Source organism: Cyanistes caeruleus, unplaced genomic scaffold (genome assembly GCF_971803275.1).
Source record: "Cyanistes caeruleus unplaced genomic scaffold, bCyaCae1.hap1.1 HAP1_SCAFFOLD_65, whole genome shotgun sequence".
NCBI lineage: Eukaryota > Metazoa > Chordata > Aves > Passeriformes > Paridae > Cyanistes > Cyanistes caeruleus.
In genome coordinates this window covers 528,031-544,723 of record NW_028255884.1, presented here as the reverse complement: position 1 = coordinate 544,723, position 16,693 = coordinate 528,031, and the positions used below count along the sequence as shown (strand labels likewise).

The 16,693-nt window shown below is 55.3% G+C and overlaps 3 protein-coding genes and 1 long non-coding RNA gene across 4 annotated transcripts in view; 1 reads left to right on the top strand and 3 right to left on the bottom strand.

Annotated features, from left to right (window-relative positions):
* LOC147647078 (uncharacterized) overlaps positions 1 to 16,693 on the top strand; it is an 813,449-nt gene that overhangs the window by 311,117 nt on the left and 485,639 nt on the right. The window lies entirely within an intron of this gene.
* LOC147647094 (uncharacterized) overlaps positions 1 to 16,693 on the bottom strand; it is a 62,358-nt gene that overhangs the window by 16,645 nt on the left and 29,020 nt on the right. The window lies entirely within an intron of this gene.
* Positions 8,249 to 10,364, bottom strand: LOC147647097 (uncharacterized). The gene is made up of 6 exons (XM_086872629.1): positions 10,204 to 10,364; positions 9,915 to 10,070; positions 9,654 to 9,755; positions 9,206 to 9,308; positions 8,869 to 8,925; positions 8,249 to 8,579 (listed from the first exon to the last, which is right to left on the bottom strand). Exons 1-6 carry the CDS (start codon positions 10,297 to 10,299, stop codon positions 8,380 to 8,382), a joined length of 714 nt encoding a protein of 237 aa, XP_086728755.1. The 5' UTR covers positions 10,300 to 10,364; the 3' UTR covers positions 8,249 to 8,379.
* On the bottom strand, positions 10,314 to 13,940 carry LOC147647096 (maestro heat-like repeat-containing protein family member 1). Its single transcript, XM_086872379.1, has 11 exons — positions 13,582 to 13,940; positions 13,333 to 13,482; positions 12,999 to 13,063; positions 12,731 to 12,880; positions 12,394 to 12,542; positions 11,924 to 12,071; positions 11,487 to 11,674; positions 11,260 to 11,397; positions 10,868 to 10,982; positions 10,575 to 10,715; positions 10,314 to 10,325 (listed from the first exon to the last, which is right to left on the bottom strand). The coding sequence occupies exons 1-11, from the start codon at positions 13,703 to 13,705 to the stop codon at positions 10,314 to 10,316; spliced, it is 1,380 nt and encodes a 459-aa protein (XP_086728505.1). The 5' UTR covers positions 13,706 to 13,940.

Sequence of the window (16,693 nt, the reverse complement as noted above, 5' to 3'; positions counted from 1 at the left end):
ATCAGCGAGAAGGTAATCTACTGCCAGTCGGAGTTGGTACACCAGGTACATCAGGTCTGGGAGAGGTGGTCACTTATATGATCAAGGGCCAGGGCTGTTTTGTTCCATGTTATTTCAATTACAGCTTGGAGCCTGATTATTCTGTTTAACGTGTATATTGGGGTCCTATATCCCCAGGACCCATCCTGGGCCCAGCTAGCTGGCCCATAAGTTCTTATTATTTCCTCCAGGGTCCAGACTGTTCCTTTCCAATTCTGGGTCCCTCCTGTGCTTTATTACACTTCTCTTCTTCCTTTTTAGGGGCCTCTTTAGGTTGTCATATGCTGGTACTCCAAGCTCTGAGCCAGCCTCTTTTGGGAGCAGGAAGAAAGCTGGCTTTATCACCCCAATCGTGCAGCTACCTGACCAGTCTCCTGGTAGATGTGTATAAGCTGCATCCCCGCAGATCCAAAAGAAATCATCTGGGGCTTTCCAAAAACCTTCCCTGTCTTAATAAGGGTTCTCACAATACTTTGATAGGCTTCTAATTCCCCAGAAGGGATTGATCCCTTTTTCTGCACATTCATAAAGGTTATATCCTTCATGATGAATGCACCCTTTTTCCCTCTTCTCTAAGGACCAATATCGGTTGGGCTCTGGGGGAACCCATTTAGTTCCTAGATTCTTCGTTATATCTTTTGCATGCCATCCGCCCCACCAGGGTTCTATATCTTTTTCCAGTTTGTGGAATACAGTCTTCCCCAATTACCTTAGCCTTTAACTCCCATTTTTCCCTTCTCCTATACCCTGGTGTTCTTTGGCCTTCCCCAGTTCATTTTATGCTTAAAATTTCTCTAGGTTTCAAGCTAATTCCCTCCCAGGGCCAAATATCAGACATTTTAGTACTCCCACATACCCAACAATCAGTTATATTTAATTCCTTGCTGATGTTTTCAACTAAATCAATGAACAAGTTCTTCCCACTCAAATTTTCCCATTCTTCATTTCCCACGCTCATGTCCACTCTTTTCTCCTTTACCACATCAGGTTCACCTTTTACTGGTTCGTTCTTTTCAAAGCACAGCCAAGTATCCCTCATGGGACAGTCTCCCAGAAGACGTTCTCTAAAAGTGACCGTATTTCTGGTAATCCAATATGTTTTTCTGTTTTCTTGGCATTCTTCTAATTGTGATTTGTTGTAACAAGAAGGACTCAAATTTGTGTGGACCCTTACCAGGGACCCTAGATTTTCCCCATCATACAAGGGATAATAACGTTTCATGCAAGAGTCTGTACCCATGGCATTGGTGAGGTGCATTGCTATCACCAGACCTACCATGAGCCTTGTGATGATCCTTTTAGGCTCCGCCCTGTCCGTGACTCCCAAGAGTCCAGCAGGAACCATGTTTGATCTCCCCTGGTCTTGCCTCTTGGGGTTTTCCTCACACTCTTTTGCGGGTCTGGGTCCAAGGCTTACAGCTTTATTATTTTTTTTGTCCTTCTCCTTTTTACTGTTGTCGTTTTTGGTCTTGGGAAAGGCTGCCCAGGGAGGGATATAGTCTTGGCTAGGAAATTTGAGCCTTATTCGGCAGGGGCGGGGGGGGTCTTTTACTTTTTCAACGAATAAGAATAATAATAATAATAGTTACAAGTTAACCACAACTGGAAAACACTTTAACATTAGTTCACAAACTTTAAAGAAACACTTAACCACAAATGTTGCAGCCAAGAGATCACTTAACAACAACTGTTGTAATTCCAGTTCCTGATTGGGGACTTTAGTCTCTGGGTTTCCTTCTTAAGGTTATTTTCAAGTCCTTGGTGTTGGGGACAACAGTCCAGTTAGAGGGATCTTTTTCGGAGTTTACTTCCCCATCTGGTGGTGCCACTGGTCCTTTAACTCGAGTCACGTGTGTCCACCCTTTTTCCCGGGTTCTCACAGCCGTATGTGTGGTGAGTTGAAATTGGTAGGGTCCTTCAAACTTTGGAGTGAGAGGAGAGTTAGCCCAAGATTTTACCAATACCCAATCCCCGGGGTTAATATGGTGTGTGTCTACCTCTAAGGGAGGAGTTTGAGGGAGATACCCTTTTTTCCTGAGGTTTTCTAAAGTTTTAGCAACAGTTTCCAAATACTTCCTTGAGGTTTCTTCCCCTTCCGTATACTGGGCAGTGCTGTAAGGAGTAATTAGGAAGGGGAGGCCAAATAACATTTCATAAGGGGATACCCCGAAGTCTGCTCGAGGTGGGGTTCTTATTTGCAACAAAGCCAAAGGGAGACATTTTATCCAATCTCATTTAGTCTCCAGAGTCAGCTTGGTTAAGGTCGTTTTTATGGTCTTATTCATCCGTTCTACCCGACCGGAGCTCTGGGGATGCCATGGGGTGTGTAGCCTCCACTTTATCCCCAGGGCTTCAGTGGTTTCCTGGAGGACACGGGCAGTGAAATGGGGGCCTTGGTCCGAGTCTATGTTATTGATTAACCCATACCTGGGGACAATATGTTCCAAAAGTATTTTGACTACTACTCTCGCTGTTTCATTCCAAGTGGGAAAAGCCTCTGGCCAATGGGTCAGGTTATCTACGATCACTAGCAGGTGTTTGTATCCCTGTCCTAGAGGCATTTCTGTGAAATCAATTTACACATTTTGGAAGGGTCTCTCCGCTAGTTCCCTCCCCCCTGGTACGGGTTTCGTCATCACTCGTTGGTTTACCCTTTGACACGTTACACAGCCCTGAGTGATGGCCTTTGCTATATCATAAACCCCTATGCAGATGTTCTCCTTCAAGGAGTGGTCACATAGACCCTGCATCCCCCAATGTGTCAATTTGTGTATTTCATCCAATACCCTGCTGTTGCAGTCCACAACTCCAGGATCTCGTCCAGAGAAGCAGCAGGATTCTGGGGACCAGCATCAAACACCAACCGAGACGGGCTCCCAGTTCACGAAACCATTTATTCAGCATGGGAACAAAGTCAGGTCCAGAACAGAGAGCCCCGAACAGAGGCACAGCAGGGGTGTTTGAGGGACAGAACTCTCAAGGGTTTCCACCTTTGAGGGTGGAGTTCAGGGTCAGGGAGCAGTAGAAGCACAGCAAGGGAGAACCCTGCAGGGATTCAAACCCAATCAGAACTCCTGGGCCGCCCTTCTCAAGGGATTTGGGGTGGGACAATGTAACTCTTTGTCTCCCTGAGGCTGCTACCACACCACTATAATATTTTTTCCCCTGATCTATCATGCTGAGCACCATGCAAGGCTGTAGAGAGGTCAAGACAACCTCTGCTTTTAAAACTCTGCCCTGCAGCTATTCCTTGCAGTGCTGTCAGCAGGGAAGTCATTTTGTCTTCTAAAACCTTACTTCTGATAGTTTTTCCCATTTGAAAACTATCTGGGCCAGGGGCAGCACCCAGGGACCTGCCCTGCCTGGGGGAACTTATAACTGGATCTTATAACTAAGTATCAGAAACAAGGGCACACACTCTGTATTCCAGACTCCAACATTTTATTCTTATTCTTAATTTTCCATGTTTTAAGTAGTACTACGTCTTCATCTACTTCAGCTTCTACCTCTTCTTCCTAATATTCCTATTCTTATTCTTTATCATTTTTTGGTTTCTGGAGGGTCCTATGCAGGTTTTAGTGGGGGGGGGGGGTGTTGGGTTTTTTTCTTTCCTACTACTACTTCCTAAACACAACTTTATTTTCTTTTGTTAGAATTGTGTGTGTTGCAGTCCAGCAGGCCGCCGTCGTGTCCTGGGAGCAACACCTCCTGTCTGTGTCCATTCCTCATGGCCAAAGTGCCCCAGGATCAGCATGCAGTCCTTTCCTGAGGAGAGGAAATGGCCTTGGAGTCCAGCAGGGAGGAGCTGGAGCCAGTGTCCCTGCAAAGGGCCAAGAGCCGTGTGGCTGTGGCCCTCGGGGACCCGGTGCAGGGGTGCCGCTGGCGGTGCCAGGCTGCCGCTGGGAGCCGATGACTTTCCAGGTGCCTTCCCGGCCGGACGATGGGCCGGGATGCGGCGCTGAGCCCCGGCAGCGAGGGTCCCCCTCTGGGTGCCGCTTTGGGCTGCCGTGTGCCCTCGGGGAGCTGCCCTGGGGGTGCTGCAGAGCGGCTGGGGCGGACTCGGCCCGCAGGGCCAGCGCAGGCCGGGGCAGCCCGTGCGGCTCCCTCGGGGAGCCGGGCAGGCCACGGGGCAGCCGCCATCTGCAGCCCGGCGCTGCTGGCAGCGGGCGCTGATCCTGTGGCTGTGCCGCCAGGCAGGGACAGCGGAACAGCCCCCGCAGCCCCCACAGCCCCCGCAGCCCCCGCAGCGCCCGCCTCAAGAGCGAGCGGCCTTTCCTGTGGGGAAGCGGCTGCCCAGGAGAAGAGACATCTTCCACCGTGGCTTGGGCTGCCAGAGGGCCAGGCCCGGCACAGAGATGCTCATGCGGGCACAGCTCGGGCTCCTGGCACTCCACCCAAGCTTCTCGAGGGACAGGCAGCAGGATTCCCTCTCGGGCTAAATCTGCCAGTCTCTGCTGCCTGGCCTCTTCTCCTTCCTCGTGCAGCTCCAGGACGCTCACCTCATCCCAGTCATCGTCCTCCCGCTGCCAGGCCTTGAGCTGGCTGCTCAGGATGTCGCAGTATTCCCTGCTGTCCTGAGCCAGCTCTCCATCACTGTTATCATCCCAGATGCACCTGGAGGATTTTCTCTTTGCTTTGCCTCCAGTCACCTCCTGGCCATCCTGGCACAGCTCTTGCTTGCGGCAAGCTTCCCAGCCCAAGAGTGCCCGGCGGCTCGTGCCTTCTCCTGGGGACAGCCGCTGCTCAGGAGATTCTTCCCAATCTGAGAATTCCTGACAGTGATCGCTGTCCGCCTGCCACGGCTCCTGCTCCCTGCACTCGCCCCACTCGGAGACAACTGGGGAGGGCTCTTGCTCCCTGCCCTCATCCCAGTCCCGGAAATGCCAGTAGCTCCCCCATACTTGGACCAGCTCTTGCTCAAGGCCTTCATCCCACTCAGAGAGCTCCTGGCAGCTCTGGGCTTCTCCTGGGGACAGCTGTGGCTCAGTGCGGGCTTCCCCTGGAGTCCCTTGCTGGAACTTGTTAATTTCTCCTCAGCAGAGCTCTGGCTCTTCCTCAGCGCAGGACTCCACGGCTCCTCTCCTCCCTCTGCTTGCCCTCTCAGCCTCCTCCTGCTGCTCCCTCAAGGCCTGGGCTCTCTGTGAGCCGGGCCAGGGCCTGGGGGGCTGGGACTTGGGCTTCGCCTTCTCCTCCTCCGTGCCTGCAGTCCTCTGGCGCACACAGGTACCTGGACACAGCCACTGTCCTGGGACTGACCCAGTCCCCACAAGCCCTTTAAATAACCCCCAGCCGGGGCGGGGCTCTGCCATGTCACAATGGACTTTGGGCACCGCAAGGTCCCGCGTCACCACGGCCCTGACGCACCGTGCCTGTGTCAGAAAGGCCACCCTGGCACCCTGTGCCTGTGTCACAAAGGCCACCCCAGCACCCCGTGCCTGTGTCACAAAGGCCACCCCGGCACCCCGTGCCTGTGTCACAAAGGCCACCCCGGCACCCCTTCAACAGCCCAAGGCACCAGGAGCGGCCTGGAGCAGCCCAGGCCTTGGGGGATTGCAGCCCCTTCTTCTGAGCCGCTCCTTCAAATGATCAGGAGTGGCTGGGGCCAAGTGAAGGTGCAAAAGGAGACCGTGTGTGTCTTCCTTTGAAAGACAGGGGCCTGCTAAGGGAGGCAGGAGGCTCCTTTGCAATGGAAAATGTAAACCCCCTCATTCCCAATTATTATCCCTTTGAAAGGCACTCTCTGGCAAAGATAGGAGGACAGGAAGAACAGTTTGTGCTGCTTTTGCATGAATTGCTATTTGGTGAGCAGGGAAGAAGCCCCCCATGGAAATGATTTTACTGAGAGGAGCTGCTAAGCGAGAGCTGCCCCTGTGCCAAGCAAAATCCAAGAGCTGGCTAGCTGTGGGAACTGACTACCTATTAAAGCATTTAAAAAGCTGGATCCACCTCGGTGAGATTGACATTTTGCAGACAGGCAAGCCAGGGAAATCTCTCTCTTGCTTCCACCTTTGAGGAGGTACCCGGCTGCCGGTCGGGCCGGGCCCCGCTGCACTGCGGCCCTTGCAGTCGTGCTGACAGTGGCCGCAACAATCCTTAAAGCTTCAGGGTCCCCTGACACCCGGGCAACCGAGGAGGAAATTAAAGGAGCGGGTTCGCTGGAGTCCCCAAAACCAACTGGAACAGGAAAATCAAGTAGGGATGAGGCCCATAAAGCCTGCGCAGCACAGGAGCAAAGTGCAAAGACCAGGACTAGGGGCAGACACAACAATATCTAGGGGAGGTGTGAGGGCGCAGTCTGAGGGCATGGGTCCAGACACAGACTGGGGTTAGAAAGATGCAAAATACTGCCACGAATTGCAACCAATCGGGGGAGAGACACGGGAAGATTCTAGAAACATAACTTTCAGTGGGGTGACTTGATGAACGTATGAATTGCCATCAAGCCTTTGGCAAGTGCTTCCCAAGGCTTGAACTCAAAGCCTGCTGCTTCAGGGCTGAAGTCTTTCTGGCCCTGTGTCCCAGCAGGGCTGAATCGCACAGGCTCGGCCTGGCGGGGCCGGGCTGGCCCCAGCAGTGACCGGGTGGGGACGGGAGGCTGCGGGACCCCGGCTGAGGCTGGGCCGGACCACGGCTGCTCACACCTTGCTGAGCCTAAGCCGTGCCCCGCTGCTGGCCCCCGCTGAGCTGGAGTCCGCTGGGCTGACGCTGCCCGCCGCGGCCCTTCACACCTGGGCTAGCTCTGCTCACTGACCGCTGGCAGCGCCAGGAGTGGGGAACGGTCTGGGAGCTGTTTTCCCCAGACCGAACCTTCAGAGCCTCTCCGCCACTCAAGGCTCTGCGGATCTTAGCGTCGTGGGCTTCAGTGAGGAGATGGAGGAGACCCAGAGTCCAAGCAGCTTTCCAGGAACAGGATTTATTGAGGGAAAGGAGCGGTGACAGGACGAGGGCTGGAAAGACACACAGGGACCCAAGGACTCTGAGCCCTGAGCACGCCAGTGCTCTCCAATTTAAAGAGGGGAGGGTAGAAACCAAGGACCAATGGGAATACAGTATGGGAGGAGTCGGGAGGAGGGTTCACAATACTAGGAGCCAATAGGGGTAACATTTGGGAGGGGCGGCAGTCGCAAAGCCAATGGGGCTTTGAGTAGGGGATGAAAGGCAGGGAACTTGCTGGAACAAAGGGTTGGGTTTACATTGAATGACAGGGACCAGGAGCAGGCTAAAGGTGATAGACAAGGAAGGTTCAGGAAAAAGGGGAGGGGTTTACAAAAACTGACAGGAGGGCAAAACCATTACAGAATCATAGGGGCATAACAACAGGAGCAAACCATTCACTTAATAATCAGAACAAAATAAACAGACTGCAACAATGGCCCGTGCGGCACATGGTAATTGAAAGAAATTGGCCAGGAGACAAGACTCCCATTTGATGCCTTTATTAGGATTCAGCTCTTGGGGTGTGGGGGGCCCAAGGGATTGCTTCCATCACGGCCATTCCCACACTGTCAGCTCCAAACAGGAGACACAATTCAGCTTTGCAGCACACACTGCAGAGCTGGGGCTTCCATCCTCATGAGAGTAGTCAGGGACCTGTCGTCCTGGTTTGCTGTCTAGGGCTGTCAGTCCTTTCCAGTCCTCTTTAGGTCATGGTGATGCAGGAAGATGGTTTCTAAGCAGGTTTAGGTGATGCAGGGAGATGATCTTGCATCATAGCTTGCTCAAATATGTTTCCTTGTCCTTTTATTCCTCTGTTAGCTCATTGTTTTGGTGTCCTGCACGCCTTAGTTTGCATTTTACTCGGTTACACAGCTTCCTGGGAGTTTCTTTGTTCTAGTGTGGCAGTGACCATGGGAGTTGCCTCCTTCTGTGGCATACCTTTCTAATGGGTTGCTTTTGTTAGTTGGATTTAGCCCCCATGGGAGCAGCTCTGTTACAAGGTAGCAGGGAAGTAAGGGGAAAGGGTACAAGAATGTCTCATAAGAACCTTTAAAACACTTCAGAAACTGGTAAGTAATTAACATTACTAATAACCATCGGAGTAAACAAGGGGTACAAGGTTTACAAATGGGATAAGAACATTAACTGTACCTAACTAAACACAGTATTTCATCCGGGGTGGATTTCTTGAGAGATTTTATTCATGACACCTCTCTTCCCCTATGCCCTGTACACCATGGGTAGCAAAAAAAAGGTCTTGTGAGACTGCCTATTATAACTATATGCCTATGTAATATGCTATATTTATATACATAAGGAAAAAAAAAAAATAAAGGAACAATGCTAGAGAAAAGGAAAATCGCTGCTCTCTCAGGTGGTGCCCAGCAGACAGAGCCTGCCAGATCAGCTCTCTGCAGAGCTCCAGCAGCACAGCCAGCCTAGGCCCGACAGACGAGGCTTTGTCCTCCATGCCCTTCGGAGCTGATCTTGCAGGTTATCAAAGATGGAATATCGAGCCCTCTCTATTGCCTGTAAGATGTACAGTGTTTGAATTGCCAGGTTTACAATGGCAGGGCTGCTGCCATCCACCATGTTCACAAGGGCTGGAAGAGAGACGAACAGAGCCACGGTCAGATCCCAGACCTGTGAGGGCCCACGGATAGCCCCCTGCCAGGGCCATCCCAGTCGGCTCTTGCCATGGCCAGCAGGGAGCAGGGACCAAGGGGATCAGCCTGAAGCTGCTGGCCACGAATGCCCCATGTGCCCCTGAAATCTCGATGTGCTCTGCTCACACTGCCCCTCATCCACACGGGGAGCAGAGCCCTCCGCAGCCAGGCCAGGACTTGCAGCTCCACCCGCCAGCCCCACTGACAGCCCGCTGCCCTCACTCACATTTGTAAATGAGCTGCAGCTCTTCCTTCTGCCCCCTCAGGAGCCGCCCGGCTATCCCTGGGAACACAGAGCCTGTCAGGGCCCCAGCGGCACAGCTCCCTGCCAGCGGCGCTGCCAGCCCTGTGGCCACAAGCCCTCCCGCCCCGGCAGGGCTCAGCCCGGGCCCTTGCCGCATCCTGACTCAGCCCAAGGGCCCGGCTGCCAGGGGCCGGCAGCAGCAGCCCCGAGGGCAGCCGGGGCTCCAGGGCGCCGGGCCCGGGTGCCGCTGCCGGGGCAGCAGCCGGGGCCGGGGCCGAGCTGCGGCGGGGCGGGGAGGGAGCCCGGGCTCGTGGCTCACCGATGAACCTGATGGCCGCCTCTTGCAAGGGCTCCTGTGGGCTCTGCAGGTACGGCAGGGCCCGGCGCAGCTGCTCGGCCGCTCGCCTCTCATCCTGTCCCAGCTGGAGAGAGAGGCAGGAGGGAAGGGTTGGTGCGGGCTCTGCCTCTGCGGCCAGCCCCGGCCTCCCGTGCCCGCCCAGCCCTGAGGCCCGGCCAGCAGCCGCTGGCGCCGGGCTCTGGAGGGGGCAGAGGGCCGGCTGCTGCCCGGGGAGCCGCGGTGCCGCCCCTGCCCGCAGCCCCAGTGTGGGGCTCCATTGGCACCCGGCTCGGGGCCACAGGAGCCTGGAGAAGAAGCCGTGCGGCCGGCTGCGGCACTGGGCAGGGGCACAGCTGCCAGCCCCACAAACCGAGCGCCGGAGACAGGGGGCTTCTCCAGGCTGAGGCTGGGCCTTCCAAGCCGTCCTTACCAGGCACTCGGTGATCATCCACAGCTTCTTCTTCTTCACTGGTCTTTCCAGATCTCTCCTCTTCAGGAACTCAGCCGCACAAAGCAGCGTTGCCCAAGAAGCCTGGAGAGCAGCAGAGACCCGCAGATGGCCCCACAAGCCAGGACACAGGACCCGCATTTGTGTGCCAAGGCCTGGAGGAGGCTGCAGCCGGCAAGGTGCCAGGGCAGGAGGCAGCCGAGCCCCGTGCCCGGGTGACAGCAGCAGCCCGGGAGTCCTCACCTCCGCCACCTGCTGGTTCTCGTCATGGCAGTGGAAGAAGAGTGGCAGCAGGCTCTGGTGCACGTGTGACTTCAGGGCCTTTTTTTCCTTTTCCGTTAGAACAGTCATCAGCGATCGGAAGAATAATATGGACACCAGCTGCACCTGGCTATTATCCTATATGAAAGGAAGGAAAAAACACCTCAGCCCTGTCTGCATGGGGCTCAGCAGGGCGCAGGTGGGCAAATCCCCAGGGCACCAAGTGTCTGGGCAGCACCCAGTGGCCTCGGCTGGGGGCACAGAGTCTTACATGGTCAAAGAGTGGCAGGAGTGCCTCAGCCAGCTGCAGAGCCATGTGGCTGGGTATCAGCATGTCCTTGTCCAAAACTATAAAGCTGAGCACCATGATTGTCTTCCTAACTATCTCTCCATCTGCATCCCACAGGAGCTCCACAAGACTTTCAGTCAGGCTCCGCATTTTTTCAGCCTGTGTGGAAGACAAGTCTGTGAAACGCCACCCTGCTGCCACAGGGCCAAGAGGCCAAAGGCCTGTCCCAAAGCACTCAGGCAGCTGAAGCAGGAGGCAGGAGAGCTGGGAGCAGCTGCCTCGGTGCCCAAAACCCAGCCGAGCCCAAGTGACTGCGTTCCCCAGCACTGCTTCAGCCACTGCCCACTTCTCACCATCGAGGGATCGTCAATCAACTTGAAAAGGGCCCTGAGCGCCAGGTGACGCTTGTCCCTGCTCTCGCTACTCAGGTGCCTTGAGAAGATTTCCAGGACTCTGTTAGCGCTGCGTTCACTCAAGTCCAGGTAGTCCAGGATCTGAAAGGCACAGGGCAGTGACAGGGGAGCCAGCTGGCAGGAGCCCAGAACCAACACAGGGCGTGGGCACCATCCCAGGCAGCTGCAGCTGTGAGGGGGCAGAGAGGTGGCAGGCAGCTCTGCAGGGAGGCAGTTTTGGCCATGGGGCTCACCTCCACAAGGAATGCCAGGGCAGGCAGATCCCAGCGTGCCTCCTGTGTGCTGAGCAGCTGGAGCAGGTAGGGAACAATGCGGGAACACAAGGGGATAGAGGCAGACGACATCTCCCTGCCAGGGTGAAAAAGTAGCCAAGACTGTGAGCCAGGGGGACAAACATCTCCCAGGCCTGATTCACAGAGCTCTGATCTTTGACCACTGTCCTGCAAGGGGACCTGGGCCCTTGAGGAGGTGACTCCTTGTGGGCACCCGCCTCTCCCAGCCTTTTCCAGTCTCCTTAGCTGTCCCTTGGTGACGAGGCCCTCTGGCCCACAACAGTGGGGACTGTGTTGGGAAACTTCAGCACAGGGCACAAATGTCAGAGGCAGTGGGGAGAAGGGGGTCTCACCTGGCCAGCAGACCCACGGCATAGTGGTGGGTGTCAGAACAGAGCAGCTTGTCCCAGCCACGCTTGTGTTCCATTTCCACCACCACTTCCTCACGATGCATTTGGCAGAGCAGGGACTTCAGGGCCTGCACTGCAAAGCTGTGTGCACAGCAAAGCCCAGGTCACGCTGGGAGCACTGGCTCCTGCCATGGGGACATGGCAGGGACAGGAGGAGTGGGATAGAGCACCTGTTGGGGCTGATGGCAAGGCCGTGTTGCTCCTGGCATCCCTTCCAGAAGGCATTGAGATCCTCTGGCATCTCCAAAGTGCTGAAGAACACTTGGAAGAGCAGATGCACAAAGAGGCGGGGGAAATGCACCGTCACTACATGTGGGACGCAGGGCATCTGAAGGATCTTCCACATCAGCACAGTTGCCTGCAGAGGACAGAGAACCCAGAGACAGTGCTCAGTGCCGAGGTGTCCGGGTGTCAGGGCCTGAGCATGGGAGGGAAAGGTCAGGGGAAACCCTCGGGGAGCATCAGGCCTGGTGCCCCTGAAGCTGCCCCTAGGCCAGGTTTCAGCCTGGTGCCTGAGGCAGGGAGATGCAGTGGGGGAAGGAGGAAACAGAGCTGCTGAAGACACGGCTGGCCATGGGCTGAGCAAAGGCCAGTTGCAGAAACTCACAGCCAGGGCAAAGACACCCGTGTTGTCTCCATCAGAGGTGCACGTGCTGTGCTCTGGCCAGTTCCCCAGCACATCGAGGACTATCAGGTATGCCTGCTCCGCTGTCCTGGGCGAGCACAAGATCGTCTTCCACATGGTCATTGCAGCTCTGTGGGGCGACAGCTCTGTCTCACAGGGGTCTCAGACACATCCCCGTGGCCTGGGCAGCAATGGGGAGCTGAGCTGGCTGCCAGCTCTGCCTCTGCCTGCTGCCCCTCGCGAGCAGCAGCACCCAGGCAGCCCAGCCCTGTGGGGACAGGGCCCAGAGGGGCCATGGCATGGCAGCAGGCTCAGGGGCCGATGGAGCAGGGCTGGGAAAGGTCCCAGGTACACAGGGCCCTGGAAGTCTCTGTTGGTCAGACACCTGGGCCAGGCTGTGCAGGCTGATGGGCTGAGGAGCCCTGAGCCCTCTGGGCACATGGGCCCTGTACCTGTCACACGTTGGGGCCACACGCAGGAGAGCAATGACCACATCAGTGGGCTGTGCCTCGCTCAGATCCAGCAGGGTCCTGTTCAGCCTGTGCTCAGAGAACTGATTGGCCATGAGCCACTGGTGGATGTACCTCACCATGGCAGGCACCTGGAGAAAGCACAAGGGGAGACTTGGAAAGCTGCCAGAGGGAGTCAGGAATGTCCCCAGCTTCCCCAGAGAAGTGCTTCCCTTGTCACCATGCTGCAATGGCCTCAAAGGCTTCGAGCGATCAACAGGTGTGGCTTGGGAGGCCAAGCGATCCCTGGAGCATCAAACCCTGGCCACAGGCTGCTTACTTGCTTTTGACTGTAAAAACCCTCCTCTACAAGCATATCCAGCAGGGCAGCAGTGGCCTTGGTGTTGAAGATGTATGAATAAGGTCTGACCCCAGTGGCCATGGCACTGGTCCCTTCCTCCCGAATTCTCTTGATGAAGTTGCAAACCAGCTGTAGGAGAAGGGCAGGAGATGGAAACATCAGGGATGTTCCATGGAGTGCTCCAAGCTCCACTGCTGGGCTGAGCAGTGCCAGCAGGCCCAGCCCAGGTGGGGATGGGTGCAGGTACCTGCGCTGCTCTGCGGAAGCGGCCACGGGCAGGCTCCTGCTCTTGTGTCTTTTCCATGGCTGCATCTGGCAAAGAGCAGCCAGAGCTGAGGGGCTGCGGGAGAGGCTGGAGAACACAGCCCAGCCCTGCACTCCCCAGGCAGGGACAGCCCTGGGGTGGCTCAGGGGATGGAGCACAGCCACTGCTGGGGGGGCAGCACCAGTCCCTCTTTTATCCTGTCCATGGGTGTGTCTCCACAGGACAGGGTGGGATGGGATGAGATGGGATGCAATGGGATGGGATGGGGCCAAGATGACTGCAGGCACCAGCCCTGTGGCCCAGCTCTGCCACTCACCCTCCTCCAGCGGCTGGAACTGCTGCACCTCTTCAGTCTCTGGTCCTGGGGCAGCTCCAGGGCCTTCTTCCTCTTCCTCCTCCTCCACCCAGGCCAGCTTGGGCACTCTTGGGGGTTGCTGCTCCGTATCTTCTTCAGGACTCTCCCATCCTTTCCATAGGAACAGCACCAGGGGATGGCATGGCATACAATGGGATGGGGCCAAGCTGGCAACAGGCACTAGCCCTAAGGCCGAGCTCTGCAACTCACCCTCCTGTGGTGCCTGGAACTCCTGCACCTCTTCAATCTCCTGTGCTGGGGCAGCTCCAGGGCCTTCTCCTTCCTCCTCCTCAACCCAGGCCAGCTTGGGCACTCTTGGGGGTCGCTGCTCCATGGCAGGGACTGGATTTATGGTACTTGCAGGAGAGATGGCTTGGGAAAGCTCAAGTCAGCAAGTCCTGCAGTCGTGCCTGGAAGGCACCTGCAAGACTGAAGTCCTGGCAAGACAGCAGGACAGCAAGTCCTGCACTTGGGTCTTGAGGGCTCCTGCCACAAGGACAGGAGGCTCCTCGTCAAGGATTGTGGTCTGGTTTCAAGGGCAGTGACTGCAGGGATGGGCGACACCTTGGAAAAGCTCCAGGTCACCAAATCCCACAGTCTGCCCTTGAGAGAACCTTAAGAAAAGAAGCCTTGGCAAGGCCACAGGTCAGCAAGTCCCGTGGTCCGGCCTCGAGGTCACCTGTAGGAATGACGGCTCAGAAAAGCTCCGGGTCCGACACAAACGAGTGCGCTGTGTGGGGGCTCCTCACAGCACCGCTCTGCCGCGTCCTGTCCCGTCGCCTGCACTGGGCACTGTGGCATGGCCCTGTCACCGCCAGCTCCTATGTCACCACATGTCACAAAGGGCTCTCTGACACCCTGTCCATTTCCATCCCATGGTGACCATGTGTCACAAAGGGCCCTTGCGCACACTGCCACCTGCCCTGGGGCCGCCCCCATCCCCCCCAAAGTGGCCCAGGTTGGAAGGAATCCCTTGCCCAAAGTGTCTTTGACAGCCCAACAGGATCTTTAGGAACGCCTCAAACCATCAGCAAACGCTGCCCTGCTCTGCAGGCTCAGGGCAGCAGAAGGAGCCCCCAGGGCTGCCGACGCAGCCACAGCAGGAAGGGCACGGGGCCTTGCACAGAAGCTGGCACGGCCTCCTTGGGACATGTCCCGGCTGGTGGCCATTCTAAATTCACAGGATGTGACACAGACAAGGAACATCTGGGCCAAGGCACGAAGTGTCCACTAGAATGTATTTGAGCACATTAGAAAGACTTGGGAGGAATCCCAGAGGGTCATTTTTTGAAGCAAAGTGATCTGATTAAATACTGTAACCAACGGTAGGCTTGGTAAAAATTAGAAAGTGGTGAAAATGGACTGCCTAATGGAACTTTAAATGATCATCCACTGTTACAGTTGATGTTATTTTTAAGAAAAGAAGACAAATGAGACCAAGTGATATGTGCAGACACATTTTTTTACCCTGAAGAATAAACCTGAGTGGCACAAAGAATATGGCTTTGATTTAGACCCCCAGGAGACTTTGGTCCTTCCTTTGGAAAGAGATAACAGGTGGAAAATAAAGAGATGTTGTTCAGCATGTAGTTTAGGGCAAAGATGTTTGAAACTGGCAAAAAAGCACGAGGAAGACACTGTTATAGATGTCCAAGACTCACAGCCGAGTTATTCCAGGCCAGCTCTACCTTCCCCCTCAAGCAACCAGTCCTCTCCCTCAATTAAATGAAAGTGAGAATGAGATGAATAATCCTGGTGAGGGGACAAGTTTGGGGATGCCAGTGACAACATGTACAAGGAATAAAACCAAGAAAACTTTGCCTTTAGTCACCCCCTTAAGGCAAGCAGTGGGTCTCACAGGAGAAGCTGTGTGGGTGAAGATCCCCTTTTCTACTGGTGACCTGAATAACTGGCAGGAAGAAGTTCATAATTATAGAGAAAACCCTAGCAAAGTGGCAAAAAGATTGGAGTTAATAGTCAAGAACCGAGACCCAGACTGAGGTGATTTCATGATGACAGCGCTAAGGAAAACAGATAAGGAGTTGGTGATGAAGATGGTCAGAGCACATGTGCAGGGAGAAATTGCTAGTGGAGCCTTACAGGGTACAGTGGACCAGTTGTTTCCTATTGTAAACCCTTTGTTGGGCCCGAATGATGCCAAGAACTATGCGATGTTAACTAGATACTGGGAACTGTGGGGGCCGAGGAAGCAGCCAATGCTGTAGCCACTCTCCCCTGGAGGAAAAGCCCATAGGAGGCTTTCACTGACCGCTCTCCCCCAGAGGCTAAAGGCCTCAGTGGGGAGCTTTTACTTTTACAGCCACATGTTAAGTGGTTCCCAACATGTCTTTCCCCCTGTATGCATATTATTTTTACCCTGTTGGCCCTTCCCCCTTGTTCCACCCCTGACTCCTCAGACCATTGTCCCTGTTGCTCCACCCCACCCCCTGCTTTTCCCATATAATCCCTGCTCTCACTGAGCCCGGGCCAGTTGTTGTCTCTGGGACCCTTCGGGAGAGAAGAATAAAGACCTCCTTGGAACCCCACACGGTGCCTCCCGTCTCTTTTCTTCGGCACCACCCGAGGAACAGTGGCCATTCCAAAAGCCCTTTGAAGGACTCGCAGCTGAATCCCGGGGGCAAGGCAAGCGTGCCTGTGCGCCCAGGGGAAGTGCCACAGGAGACGCTTCCCTGGGAAGGTCGCGGCACCCTGACCACCTCCGCTCGCCGCGACAGGTGGGGCCCAACAGGGAGCTCTGCCAGCGGTTCCCTGGTTCCCTGGTTCCCTGGAGAAGCGTCTCCTGCAGCACCAGCTGCAGAAAGCAAGTCGCTCTTGGGTCTGTCACTTCCCTGAGGAAACCCCATCGCGTTTTAGCAAGAGCTATCCAAGGGGACACCGGGACCCTCCTAGGACCATCCGGGGAGTGAGGAGAAGATTTCCCCAAGGACCAGCCAGTGGGTGACACCACACCCAGCAGTTTTGGTTCACCCAGTGGAGGTGGAAAAAGCTGCTAAAATCGGGATTTGGCCTTTCTGGGAGGGTTTTGGAGACAGTTTTATACCCACGGGGAACAAAATCCTTCCTGGTTTTAACAAATCCTTTTGGAATGCTGCACACAACTCACCTGGGCTGGGAAAAAATGGGAAAAAATCTGGGAAAATCATAGATTTCCCACTTAACAGCTCCATCCCTTTGGAATGCTGCACATGACTCACCTGAGCTGGGAAAACCTGGGAAAATCCTGGAACACACACCTGAGGGAGAGGTTTGTTAATCCTGGCTCATCCCAGGAACTTCCATTCCTCAATCCAGAAAGGATGGG

What these genes read in the sequence shown, in the direction of transcription:
- LOC147647097 (XM_086872629.1), bottom strand. Translation starts at nt 10,299, where the DNA reads ATGGTGCTCAGCTTTATAGTTTTGGACAAGGACATGCTGATACCCAGC. An exon ending in TCCTGCCACTCTTTGACCAT is followed by an intron (nt 10,071 to 10,203) that starts GTAAGACTCTGT and finishes CCTTTCATATAG; the next exon opens with GATAATAGCCAGGTGCAGCT. An exon ending in GGCGGCCATCAGGTTCATCG is followed by an intron (nt 8,926 to 9,205) that starts GTGAGCCACGAG and finishes CTGTGTTCCCAG; the next exon opens with GGATAGCCGGGCGGCTCCTG.
- LOC147647096 (XM_086872379.1), bottom strand. Translation starts at nt 13,705, where the DNA reads ATGGAGCAGCGACCCCCAAGAGTGCCCAAGCTGGCCTGGGTTGAGGAG. An exon ending in GCTTCCGCAGAGCAGCGCAG is followed by an intron (nt 12,881 to 12,998) that starts GTACCTGCACCC and finishes CTTCTCCTACAG; the next exon opens with CTGGTTTGCAACTTCATCAA. An exon ending in CGGGTGTCTTTGCCCTGGCT is followed by an intron (nt 11,675 to 11,923) that starts GTGAGTTTCTGC and finishes TGTCCTCTGCAG; the next exon opens with GCAACTGTGCTGATGTGGAA.